A 14,097-nucleotide genomic window follows, 5' to 3' on the forward strand; every position below is an offset into this window, starting at 1 on the left:
CTTTGAACAGAAAATAAAACCAAACCAAAAAACCAAAAATAATAAATAATTAGAGGCAATAGCACTTAAAAACAACTTAAGCGGGAACTTAAACTTAATATCCAGATACAAACCACAACGTATTTACACTACATCCAGTGGGAAAAAGTTAAAAGTTAAGCTGTGTTAAGTGGGATAACAAGTTCCTCGTCAATAGAAATCTGCTGCAAATCGAATTATTCTGGGTAATTAAACAGAGGAGGCGTGAACAAAAAGCACAAATTAAGGCAATGATGCGAGAGTTTTCCAATCAATGTCATTATTAAAGTACAACAAAAGCGTGCTAAATATTTAACAATGGTGCACGAATGGTTTAGAACGAATTTCTTCAGATAGATTGCACATTTCAAGACTATTGGCTACAAATTCCCTTGGATAGATTTTCGCTTACTGCAATAGTTATGTAAATGCAACTCTTGAAATTGAATAGAAAGCCTTTGGTAAAGTGACAAACACAAATCGCCTAAAATTGTCCGCAACCACAGGCCAAGGATCAATAATTGTCAGGACTTTAGCAACGAAATTGCAAAAGAGTCTCTTATCGCACGAGAGCGCACTTTTCATCCATTAATCCAAAACAAACTGCTAAATTCCTAATCGCAAAATATAAAAATGAAGTGGGAACCGCAAGCCGAAATGCAATTATTTTTGCCGTCCGTCCAAAACCCGGTATTTGCATATTGTCAACATAATTAAAGAGGCTTTTGACTTGTGGTTACACGCCCACTCGAACACACACGTGTACAGGCCGAATGAATGTGTATGAATATGTATGAACACGGAACACCCACTCGTTCATTCAGAAAACATTCAGCCGAGTGTCCTTGACTGATGCTGCTGAATACGAACACCGAGTGCACAGCACTGAATCCTGCAAATGCAAAATTGTTTTTGGCAAAGTGCACAATGCACTTGACGACTGTCAAAACGGACATGAGACGGGGACGGGGACGGGGACGGAGGTCGTCCTGCCCATGTCCATGTCCATGTCCTTGTTATTTATGTAAAATGTTGCACAACATTTATTGTCCACCACACAAATAAAATCGTCCTTAACTGAAAGAAAATGAGGACAATTGCAGCAACTGTTCCGGCAATTTTATATATTGAAACAATGCCGACCCGTCGTCCTTGCTGCTTGGGTCAGCCATAAAAATTTGTCCTGCGGTAAATGAAATGGATAGCAATTGCGATTGCGATTGCGATAACTGGCTGCCCAATGGTCAAGTCAGTAAGCGCGGATCTTTCCATTGCCCAAAGTCCATAGCCCATCGAAAAGTCACGATAAAAAAAGCAATGGGCCACCAAATACAAGTTATAGCCGGGTCGAGGTCACCACGGCTGGTGTCCTCTTTCCGTGCTTCTTACCCTGTAATCGCAGTCCTTGGGAGTCGGCCGTACTCAGTGCTTCGCCATTTACGAATGGCTCAATTCTTAGTAATCCATATGAGCTCTGCTGGTACATATAAAATAACAATGCACAATACCATTGATTCAGTTATTTTTATAATTAAAATGTGAAGCCTTACGTAAAATTGCATTTGTATGCCTTAAGTTTCAATCCTTAGGTGAGTTCTGCTCAAATAATCACTCATATATGCTGACTTCTACTCATTACCCCGTTGCTTAAGAGGTATCGCCTCATTCGTTACTTTTGCTTGGTCAATCGGTTTTCCGTTGTTTTTGTCTAAGAGACGATTTCGGTTTCAGTTTGCAACTTGTTGGCATTGCTTTTCGATTTCTGCACTTGTCGGCAAAGAGGGTTTTGTTTTTTAATATTGCACTTTTGTTGCGAGTTCTCCATACATTGTTGTTTCATTTTCGGAAAGTTTATCTGGCTCGGATTACTGGGTCAATTGGTTGGATGGCCTCCATTGAGGGAAATCAGCGCTCGGGATTGGGTGCAGGGGCTTGCCTAATTAACAAAGTCCTGAAAAGGAAAGTTAAGCCCACCCCCACCATGTACTATATCTGTTTCACTCGCTCGCTATCCCTGTCCCTGTCTCTGCTTTGTTCAACTGAACTTTGACCCGTGCATTGACATCGTTTTTGCGTAAACTACGGAACTGTGTCAGGTAATTGCGTTCAATAAGCAGGTCGAATTGGGAACTGGGACTGCGAAAGAGAAGGTGAGATTTGGTAAGAAAGAGTCGGATATATCAGTGGGAGATAGGGACAGCGAAAGAAAGAGAGAGAGCGAGACAAGCACACAAGCACACATGGCCTGAATGCCGTCGAGTGTCACTTGCATCCTGCATAATTGGTTTATCAATTGCGGTTGGCCCATTGAAATAACCAACTTGCATTTGTGCGTTTAACTCTAAGCACGTCTGCCAACCCCCTGAGTGCTCACCCTGCACCACCCATTTTATGCCCCATAAAACCAGTAAAATCCAAGATGACACCATGCACGCCCCGTACCCCCGAAAAAGCCACTTCTCCCCTGGACTTTCCCACTTTGACCGCACAAATTTGGAGCAAGGCAATGATTAATTTATGCGAAATCCGAAGCGAAATCGTGCGAAAGCCAAATTTGCTAGACACACACAATTTAAATGTGGAATGAAATGACACTGGAACTATCTGAACTCCTCTGCAAAAAAATCTGAACAAAGAACCGGAGGCAGAAACAATTGAAACAACTATAGCTAGACCCAAGTAAGTACTACCACTTTATTCCGAAATGAACAGAACCTCTAAATATGCATTGCTCATAAAACGAGAGATACATTTGTTAAATGTGCACATTTTTTAATCATTTTAAAAGCCTTTAGTTAAAAGATTTTACTAAGAAATCGCTACATTTCTATCCCAATCAAATTCATTTATTCCGCTTATCATTTAAATTCCAACTGTGCGTTCTATAAAACAGCTTGTAAGCTGTAGTTAGCCTAATGGTTTGTCAAGATAGGCAATATCGTACGCCCACATCTTGCTCAACCCATCAAGAATTGCATAACTCCGTCTCAAGGGGTCTTTATCCAATCGCATTCTCACCCAAGCCTATTCAGCCTCACTTAGCCGCACAAAGAGTCGCCATTCCAATTGGCATCTGCGATGGCAGCGATCTTTTTTACCAGCCCCTCAATTCAATGCTCCCTTGCTCTTCAAGCTGAATGCAATCAAGGTTTTTTTCGACTGGCCAAAAGTGCGCTTTCAGCCATGTGCTTTGGGGCGGACACTGGCCCTCTCTCCAACCAACATCCAACATCCAGCAGCCTCCATCTGCCTTCTCCGCGCTCAAAATCAACCCAATCCCCCGCCAGAATCACGGTCTGGCCACGATTATAAAGCCCGGGGCATAAATATTAGCAAAGGCGTTGCCGTTGACGTCGCTGCAGTCATTTAAATGTTGTCGGTCGTTGTGGTTGCAGATCCTCCAGAGCACTTCCTGCTGCTCCTCCTTCATACACCCCTCTTCCCTCCTGTTCCTGGTGATTATGCCTGTCAACGAAGTTTCACTTACACGGCAAGAAATCATTGGAAACAGATTGTCTTGTAAAAGCATAAGAACATTTTTCGATTTACGTTAACGGAAAAGATTTGCTTCAAATGTTTTTGAGGAACGCAGCTAGTTGTTAAGAAACACAGCGAGTAGAATCAACGAGTAAATAACACAACCATAACGAATTTCAAGCTTATTCAAGTACAGTCCCCTGTCGACAAATTTTTCCAATCAAAACTATACGGAACCTTTCTTCAAATTCATTTCAGTGAAATAATAAACGGAAATTTTTTCCGTGTAACGCAATACTTAACCCTTTGCCACCCCGAAAATTCAGCTCGGCGCACAATGAATTAAATGAATCTCAATTTCCGTTCGGTTTGCGGTTAAAAGCCGCAGTCGTCGTCTTGGTCTTCTGGGCAAAATGCAAATTCTCCGGCGGTGAAAATGAAAACAAGCCGAAAAATTCTCGTTGCAACAACAACAATGGCAACGGGAATTCTCCTCCTGCTCCCCTGACCTTTCACCCCTTCACTCGCCCGGGTGTCCTGGGTGTCCTGGGTGTTCCGGGTGTGCTGCATCAATTGCCTGGCTTCCATCTTCCACTCGCTTCTCAAGTTTCTTCCCGTAAATTGCTGCAAGATGCCCCCGAAAAAACCGATGCCGGGAGCAAGGATTTCTGGCCCCAAAACTTTTGTGCCGGGAAAACTTTTACAACTGCACCAGAACGATGATGAGATTGGGAGAAACTGAGGGGGCCATGAAGGAGCTGGAGGATTCGGGAGAAGCAGCGAGCCAGGCCAAATCGTTGGGTCGCCGTCTGCAAAAGTTTTGCGATTTGTTTGCGCGAAATAAACGCGACGCAGATAATTTGCGCAAAAGTTCGCTTGCTGCCCGCCGACTTCGCGGAAGCCAGCCTGAAATCCCAGGAACCGAGACCCAAGACCAATCCCCCATCCCCCATCTCCCAAAACCCATTCCCATTTCATATTGTCCAACAATTTCATTTGGGAATATGTATTTCTGGTATGTCCAAATAAACCAACCGAAATGAAAATGTTTCGCGTTCGCTTCAAACTTGTGCAAAGAAGTTTTTTGTTCCGAAATGCCAGAGTCGTTGATTACTGAATCCATTATCCATATCAGGATTTCCAAAGGAACCTTCGATTGAATATCACGTTTATTTCTCAGCCTATACACTGTAAGTCTTAGTTGATCCCTTTTAGGTTCCTCTCGTTACTATTTGACATTGCTGGATACTTTGTTGAGGAATTTGTTACTCGATCTAATTTGAACGATGCTTTGCTTAATGTGAAATTTGCATGTCTGAAAGTAAATATATTTAACAATTTAAGGCTTCTTGGTAGCAACCTACACAAGTCCATTCACTACATTTGGCAAAAAAAATTAGTTTAGTCCATTCAATTCACGGATAAATTAATCTTGAGACTTAAAGGAAGTCTGAGCCGCAAACCACTTCTGAAAGGTATATTCATGTCCACTCGTCACTAATCATTAAACACTCGCCACTCGTTGGTCGTCTAAAAGTGGGTATTTTTTTGCCGAGGATGCGATTTTGGCTTCGAAGCGGCAGACATAATTTGGAACTCTTTGGTGGAGATAAAGTCGATGATGGGCAGTCGACTGGACAGCGGAACCACCACATCATTGGCGAACGCACCGATGCCGGCGACTCTACCGACTAGGGATGACAGACCAGAAGGATGGGTTCTCGCTGGTCCCTGCAAATCGCTGTCACGCATTCTAGTTCCTTCTCCAGCTGCCAATCTTGCCCCAAATTCCGCTTCACCTCGTTTTCGCACTTGTTGATCCCTCCTTGGCGACGGCGAGTCAACTTTCTTAACGCCGAGATTGCAGAAAAAGTTCACACCGTCGGTAGCCCTAGTCTCGTCTTTTATCATCCTTCGGGACTCGATCCGTCTTTTCAACCGGGTTACTTGATTTTTATCGCTTGCTGCCGCTGAGGGCTTCATATGCTTGGCCGTCTTGGATCCTTGGACCCTTGAATCCTTGTCCAGAAACAGCACCGAAGTACCGCCGGCCGACCTCTGGGGTCGGGCATCTATGAGTTTGGTCCTGCGGGACATGCCCAGGGATTGCAGGGCGTCCAGCGGCTGAGGATGCGACTTCTTGACGGTCACACGCGGCCGTTTCACCGGCCTTACCTTGGCCAAGCCCAAAACTGTGGGTTGCAGGGCGGCTCGCATCAGCGGAGATCGTCTAAGGGGTTTCTTGAGAGGGTTCTTAAGGGACTTCTTCACGGACTTCTGCAGCACTTTCGACTTGGTATTGCCAGCACTTTTGACTTTGGGCCGTGGCTGTCTTGTGCTAAGCGGCATTGCAACCGCTTTCCTTGGCGATCTTTGCTTGGACTTGGGCATAATTTCAGTACTTTGGCTAGGCAAATCTCAAACTCTTCTTCGATCCGTCGCTCTCAGTTCGTACTAACAATTTTGATGTGGTATCGGGCGGGGCTTATTTCGAAATCGAATGTCTCGGCTTGACGTGTTAACAACGACTGGGGGGGCAAACGGAATTCGTAGTGCCTACTTGTCCAGCTCATCTGTGCCGCCCGAACTTGAGCACGTTCCGCCTCCTGTTTCCTGTCACCTCTTGACTTGGCCTCTGCTTGTTTGTTTGTCCTGAGTCAACTGCTATTTGTTTTCCCCGACGCTTTTCTTGTTCACCTTTTTTTCTTTTTGCCTTTCCCTAAAACCTTTGTCATTCCCTCGGGCAGCAGAAACTTGAAATCAACTTCCGTTTTGTGGCCCTGGATTTGCATGTATACAGCGGCAAAATAAGATTACATTTAGAATCGAAAAATAAAATATATAGTTCTGGTTACTACATCCCCAATTATCAAACGATGTATTCTCTGAATAGTGACTTATGTAGTTTTGTGATTTAAAATTTTCTTTAGAATGCGCCCCTATTGATTTTCCCCCATCAACTCATTAATAAACTAACTCGTTCGTCTTTGCCCCCCTTTTTCCTCCATTTCCTTGGCTTTCTGTTTTAGTTTTCTTCTTTTGCCCATTTTGGTGTCAAGTGTTGCGTATCATTTAATGTGACACACTTAGCCGGAAAATGCGGGGAAAACAGGGGAGGGGCTTTTCCCGACTGACAGCTGAGCACATGTTGGCTGAATGCTAATTTGCTGTGCTAAGCGGATGACAAAAAACCGGAATGGGACCTCAGACCGACGGGTTAATGCACTAGCCGAGAAAGGGGAGAAACGAATTAATTGGGAACGAATAACTTGGATGAATAACTATCAACCACGTTTTTCTATATCATACACATGTACTACGTTCATATCAGCATTTTGAAACTTCAACTGAGAACGGGTAATATTCAGTTGGGGGACATTACTCAGCTCTCAGGAACAGGAACCCATATACAACACACACACGCACTTGAGCAGCTGGCAGGACAGGAAATCAACAGGACACCACCACACACACACACAGACACGGACAGCTGTTGTAGGGACTTCCGTTCTCGGTCAGCTTTGATATATGATCAGAAATCAAGTCATGGGCCAGCCCCAATATAACTAGATACATTTGTACAGACGAGTATGTATGTGGACTGCGTCTGGGGACGAGTAAATTACAAACTGAAGCAATCAGCTTATGCCCGTCTTGGTTGTATGTTTATTTCCTCCTTCTCGTCTCTTTGTCTTGATAGCAGTCATGAATATCATCACGTTTCTTTGGCTGCACACAATAGAGTATGGGCAATATCACGTATACGTCGCATTGGCCAACGAGTGTCCGCTAAATCTGCCTGCATCTCCATTTCGCACTGCTTGTATGCCGCGCCCCGCCTTAAGATTCAATTTTGAAAATGATTCTAGCTTAACACCTCAATAAGTTCGCCGAATGTCAGTTGCAGCCGCCGCAGACTGGGAACATGCAACATGCAATCTGCAACCTGCAACCTGCAACACCAGCAGCAAAATGTTGTTTTCCGCTTAAGCACATCGCTGGAGAAATAAAAAAGGTGGAAACAAATAACCCCGGGAAGAGCCCACTCCACTCCACTCCATTCCATTCCATCCCAAACCAATCCCAGAAGTGCGTCCGTCCAAACGTTTGTTTATTTTATTTTGCCGCACAATTTTGCCCCTTCTTCCTTGCCACCTCCTTCAACCCTTTCTCCGCTTTCTCCGCTCTCTCCGCACGCCCCCCCTGCGTCTTCTGTTTCGCCTTCTGCCGCTTGTTTCTTAAACAACAGCAACAACAATGGGCACAATGAAACCTCAGTCGAGGACCAGGCCAAAAAGGAGTAAGTCTCCTGGCCACTCGACCTGCAGAATGACCTTTATTTACTATGGTGTGTAAACAAACTGTAAGCAGTTAACTTTCGATATTTTCAATTTTTTAGTAGTTTCGGACCACATTCTCACATTTAGTTAGCTTAGTTTCTTGGCCATAAGTTCGTTTCGCGAATTAAAGCATTCGCATTTTGATATCAGCCGAAATTTCTCAACTGCTGCGCAACAGCCTATATGCCCCTGATACCCCTTGCTTCTGTTGTTCGTAGTGCAAAATGAAACAAAACAAATGAAACACAAAAAGGAGCAGAGGACCGAAACAGCGTCGGCAGAAAAGGATGCAAACGGAAAAAAAACACAAATGTGCACATGCTTCGTTGCCTGGAGTGCGCTATTTTGCACCTACGGGATTTTGTGCCTCACACAAACACACAAGCACACACACAAAGACACACTGGAACACTCGAACAGCGAAACACTGGAGCACACACACACATGCAAAGCGTGGAAAATCCATTCGAAATCAGTCAACGCGCCAAGGCTTTCATTCAGTTAGAAAGCAGACAGTAGACAGCAGACAAGCAAGGGCAGCGGGGGATTTTCGGGTTCTTTGGAAGGGGTTTGGGTGGGGGTAATGGGCGGTGGGCTTGGGGGAGGTTTTCAGGAGGCTCTCCTTTTTTTTTGGAGCATGGGGCCCGAGCTCCAGCTGGAAGCGGAAGTGCGGCTTGATTTACTCAACTCGTTTGCTCGCTCGTTTGTTTCCAACTGCTGCAAACATATTTTTGTGCAGCACCCGGCTAAAATATTTATTAGCCCTTAAACAAACGGAATAGATGTGCGGCCCCATGCAAAATCGGCTCCTGCCGATCGGCCATACATGCGGGCCAACTTAAAGACTTTCCAGCCAAATGGCCCGGAAAACAAACTACCATCTTCCGCCCAAAAAAAAGAAGGAAAAAGCAAACATGCTCCCCGTTTATTAAAGCATTTCTTACGCATCATTTGTTGCTTGGCCAACAAAAAAGCAGAGTGGAATGCCCAAAGAAAAGCCAGTGGAAGGCCGGAAAATGCTGATGAAACACAACTTGAAGTTTGATTAAGTGAAATCTCGTACGAATAGTGCGGATATCTAGGGCCAGAGCAGAGCGATCACGTCCTCGTGCGAAATGCATCAATCAAAATCGAAAATAAAGCAAAAGCACGCCCTTAATTGGGTCGGGAGACAGGAAGAGGAATTAGGTAAATCGCCAAATTAATTGTGAGCAGGCAGCACCAGCAAGGCAAAGAAAACGCAAGACCAAGTCCAAACCAAGTCCAAGTCCAAGTCCAAATCCACACAATGCCGGGTCAATGGACCGAACTGAACTGAACTGAATGAAAAGCTGGCTAAAAGGGGAGAGTTCCTCTGGCCGGAATAAGCAAACGAAAGCGCAAAAAGTGAATGGGCGGCTGAAGACACACAGAAGAGGGAAAAGATTAGGGTATCGTAGGATACCCTATTCAGTATATTTAAATACGCATATATCATGTAGAACTGCCGGACCTTTAAGCCAGACAAAGCAATGCGGTAACGAGTGAAGGAAAGTAACCATATTGGTATATAACATGGCAATTAAGCCCGTCGTGCCCCATCAAAGTAGCCCATTCCAAAGTAGCTAATTCCGGATCCCACACGTGCCGAAGCCTTCCCATTTCGAAATGTCCCATCGTGCATTGGGGCTGAGCCAGCAGCAGCTCAAAAACCTGGACTTGATAGTGGGCCACATGCACAGCGGCAAGTACAAAAAGGCTTCCCGATTGATAGATAGGACCAGCCTTTCCCGGCACCCATTCAATCCGTTCCACGAGACCATTCTGCGCAGGACACTGGAGCTTCTCATTGATCCGAGGTCCGAGAGGAAACGCAGCCTGCCAAACATGCCTAACATGACCGAAAGCGACATGACCAAGTGGCTCAACCAGCTGAAACTGGAGCAAATCATGCTCACCCGCATGGGAATGACCGCCCAGTCGCTGGACAGCATCTTCGAGGACATTGTGGAGCACAGCAGCGAGGAGCTGCTCCTCTACATTCGGTACGCGCGTGTGGTCACTCTCTCCATCCAGCTGAATATGCAGCTGTTCCACCAACACTGCTCCAGGGCCAAGGTGGCGGCAGATAAGATCGCCAGCTTGGGATCCACCGAGGGGATCAGCTTTGACATGGGCGCCCGCTATGCGGTCATTGTCGTGCTCGTGATCATCCTCGCGGCCATCTTTTTTGAAGATTTCGAGATGCGCGAGCCTGTTTCCTAGCTGCTTCCTTTGTGTTTGGTTTGTGTTTGGTTTGTGTTTGCTTACAAATTGGTTGGACGTTCAGAAATTGCAATATATTTTGTTTCTGTAAGGTTATGTTCTTATCACTGATTTGGCAATTGAATGGAAATGCCAGCGGAAACAAGGCCACCCATTAATTTGGTGTTCCAAGGCCTCGTACGCGTAACCGGATATAATTAAGCCTATCGGACAGAGCTGTTGGCCAAACTCCAATCAAACACTCGCCCAAATTAGTAGCGTTTCTGCCAATTGCCAGTGGTTAAAAGGGGGCGAACCAAAAAGAAGGTAGTCACACAATTGTGCCATTGCCCGCAAAAGTAGGCAAGCGATTTTGTGCTTCAATTAAATTTGATTTGCTGCCTCTCAGTGGAATGAAATGGTAAACTGGGGATGGCCATATCATCGCAGTGCCCTAATGAAGCTGTGCGACATCCATGTATGCGCAATTTGATAAGCACCGCCTTTGAATCCCTTTACCCATCATTAGGTTCGCAGTTTGTGGACCTTTTTTGCGCTCGCTTGCCACAAATTTAGTGCCATGTGTGTGTGTGGCTGGGGTTGCTGGCCACTGGGATCCTGTGATCCTGTGAATCAGGACTCTGCGTGTCCTGTGCAGCACCCCTTGGCCCGTTTTTGGCCATTACCTTTGGCAGTTGCGCCTGGAAATGACATTTTCACATCATTTGCTGATGTGGCAAATGTCTGGCTCTCCAGCTCTTCGGCTCTTCGGCTCTTCAGCTGTTTAGCTCTGGGGCCTTTTGCCAGTGTGTCCCTGTATCGCTTCTCTCTGTGTAGCCAGAAACTCACAAAAACGCCCAAATCGCTCTTAACCCTCCGTAACCCTCGTTGACCTGCGGTCAGCATTGAGTGCTCGACTCAACCCGCCCACGTTTCGTACGTTTTTTGTCATTTCCGTTTGTGCGAAATTTTCGGATATCCTCAAATGCAGCCTCACCCAGTGGGCACTGAACCACAGCCACCGCATTCACATAACTTGCACAATTTGAGGCAAACGACGACAGCTTCCAATCATAATGCCAATGAAATGAACTGCCCCGAATGCCACCCCCCTTCTGCCTTGAATGTCCGGCTCAATAAACTCCAAGCGCACATATGTGTTAATATGGGTGCTGGTACTGTGTTTTTGTAGGTTCCACATGGCGTTGCCCTTTTCCTGGCACTCTCCCACAGGGTCGCTCAGCTACGTCTTGGAATACTAAATCTATTTTGTATTTCTGCCAAGAGGGCAGGACCCACAAATGCCATCAACTTTATTTTAGGGAGAGACCTAACTTAGGAGACTCATAACTTTAAGGCAGCCCCAGATTGACTTCCCTTCTGGAAGTTGGAGCCCGGATAAAGTCATGAAAGGACCTTCACTTGCTGGAAAATGCCCATTTGCAGGGCATCAGCAAATGCATACATCACGACGCTCACGATGGGAAATCCTTCGAAAACTGTTCAGTGCAGGGCGCTGCACTTTTCACTTTGGCTGCTGCCCGACACGATTTGCACTCTCGTTGCCTTTGGCCTGCAGCTCCGAATCCTTTGGCTGCTTATGATGCCCCTAAGGCACACACACACACACACACACACACACGCAAACGCACTCGGTGTGTGCGCGGAAAATCTGCTGCAAATCATTTAATATTTCGTCTGCGGCTTCATCTTCATCGACTTCGCCGGGGTCCTTCCACATTTCCCTCGATGCCCCTGCGCTTTTCAGCTGATTTGGCACTTTTCATGTGCTGCTAAGTGATTTCCCAAAATCATTTGGATGTGCTTGGTGTTTTTGCAGCGTTCCCTCGCATTCTCCGCTAATATCCGAGAAGCCTTTGCTTGGACTCCGTTGCGGTGATGGATACTTGGTCGTTATTTGTTGCATCTCACTATTAGTGTTTTTCCGGGCTTTCCAATTTTTCTTCGTTCTTCGCTCTACGCTCTACGCTCTTCGCTGCTTGTTGGGTGCGTACTTAAAAAATCATTTCTTCCGCTGACGCAGCTTTTGAATCGTTTTTCATGTGCTCATGGGACTGCTCGCTTTTCGCAATTCCCCTTTGCTTATCTGGTTTTTGCTGCTTTGCAACACTACTCCGTTTTTTGCTGAGTTTTACAACCCCTTTTTTGTGAATGCTACTCGGGTATTTCTTTTTAATTTTCCCACTCGGTGGGCTGGGTCTTTATGTTACCCTTTTTACCTTTCATGTTCCCTAAAATGTTCGTTTTAGTTTGCAATACAATTTGCGATCTTTTTTAAGAAATAATTTATGATACAACTTTCAGATACGTACAGTATCTTGCACAATATGGCAAAGTCTTTTTATAAACAATTACTGTGTTATTTTTGTATTTCTATGCGCGAGTAGCATTCGATTTTCTTCGATAGCAGCCTGATGCATATTCCCTAACTCGTATTTCTAATCTCTGAAATGAAACGTCAAAGATATTGGTTGAAAGCTTTTCCCGTCCATCTTGCTCTGCACATTTCCTCTTCCTGCCTGGATTTATGATCATTTCATTTCCTCGAGTCCCAGCCACTTCTGCAGCAACCACCCCCCGCCCGGCTTCTTCAGTCCTTGTTGTGTATATCCTCTTGTCACATCTGTGCCAATCCAAAAATGATTCTTTCACGAAAGTTTCGCTCGGCCATAAGTTTGTGCAGCGCCAGAGCAACAGCAACACACACAACAACCAGGGCAACACACAAAAGCAACGGCCATTTGGAGTCGCACATTAGGCCAGGAAAGTTGCCTTGCCCATTTCGGCCATTTCGACGCTCGGGCCGGCCAAAAGCAATTGCGCCCACTGCAATGGCTGTTGTTGCTGTGGTCCCAGCTGCCAAAATGCCCCGTGTTGGGGTCAGCTAACACAACTGGCCAAGCAGAGTCCAAATCCCAAAGTCCGAGGACCTGAAGTGAAGCCAAGTTTTGGAAGCGTCGACAGACAAACGACAACAGAAGGCTGGCGAAACTAAATTAATGCCATCTTCGAAGAAGTGCAACGAATTGGGCATACCCTGTATTGGCAGCACAGCGCAGTGGGTGGAATCAATACATGCTGAACCAACTAAAGTTGGAATAGCCGCTAAATGCCCTCCTTTTTTTATTAAACTAACTTTTAGACACTTCTCTGTGGACAGAGGGAGTGCATATACCCCCCGAAAGGGTATGCTAAGCCCCAGGCAAAATCACAACTCCTTTCCGAGGACGAGATGTCGTCTGGGTGCTGTCGTCTTGGGCGCTGCTGTCTTAGCGCTTAAGTGCGATGGCATTAAGCTATTAGCATAATTTTTGTGCATTATCATTAGGGCCGTGGGGCTAAGGGGCGGTTTGTGTGGGTTTCTGCGGGTTTGTGCGGGTTTGTTGTGGGCTAAACAGATTATGCCATTTATCATTGACATATTCGGCTCAGCCCCCATCTCGCACAAACGCAAACACATACAAACACCGGAAAATATGGCAGAAGAAAGGAAAACGCATCCGGAAGAGGGCAACAAAAAAATGTACTTTTACTTACTTACGGCCGAGCCGCAGACAAAGCCAAACAAAGTTCTAGGAAAAAAGTTTCGGCTTTTTTCCATTTTACCGTCTTCCCCGTGGTCTTTTTCTTTTTGGCCCGGCTTAGTCCGGGGAAATGAAACGAACCGAAATGAAGATGAAAGAAACTGCACTCACCTGCAATGACAGAAAAAAGATTGCATTTTTTGTTAGTTTTCATGCACTTTGGGTTAGCTATGGGCAAATATGTCCCACAGCGGGATTCTCGTACATTTGGGGGCTAATTTAATCAGAGAACCCGAAAATCAACAAGCAATCCAACGGACTTAATATTATTAATATTATAATGCATAAACGAATGTGCCTTTACATATTTATGAGAAAATTACCAATAAACCTAAAACATGATTTTAGAATCCTCCACTGCACCAATTATGGCGATAATCACTTAGCTTAATTACAATATTATTATTTTCCCTTTTCCTTTCCATAAACTGAAA

At 45.4% G+C, this 14,097-nt stretch overlaps 2 protein-coding genes across 2 annotated transcripts in view; both read right to left on the reverse strand.

Annotated features, from left to right (window-relative positions):
- The window catches only part of LOC6549918 (glycine-rich cell wall structural protein 1), a 52,801-nt gene extending 39,162 nt beyond the window's left edge, over positions 1–13,639 (reverse strand). The window contains exon 1 of the mRNA XM_026981583.1: positions 13,621–13,639. The gene's annotated coding sequence lies outside the window, so the exon portion shown is untranslated. The remainder of the gene's footprint in view (positions 1–13,620) is intronic.
- On the reverse strand, positions 4,501–6,106 carry LOC6549924. The gene has a single exon (XM_001978638.3). It carries the CDS (start codon positions 5,884–5,886, stop codon positions 5,026–5,028), a length of 861 nt encoding a protein of 286 aa, XP_001978674.1. The 5' UTR covers positions 5,887–6,106; the 3' UTR covers positions 4,501–5,025.
- Positions 13,640–14,097: the final 458 nt, after the last annotated feature.

Source organism: Drosophila erecta, unplaced genomic scaffold (assembly GCF_003286155.1).
Source record: "Drosophila erecta strain 14021-0224.00,06,07 unplaced genomic scaffold, DereRS2 tig00000126-arrow-pilon, whole genome shotgun sequence".
NCBI classification, from domain to species: Eukaryota; Metazoa; Arthropoda; class Insecta; order Diptera; family Drosophilidae; genus Drosophila; species Drosophila erecta.

Bases quoted from the DNA above. Each gene is read 5' to 3' on its own strand.
- LOC6549924 (XM_001978638.3), bottom strand. From the start codon at position 5,886: ATGCCCAAGTCCAAGCAAAGATCGCCAAGGAAAGCGGTTGCAATGCCG.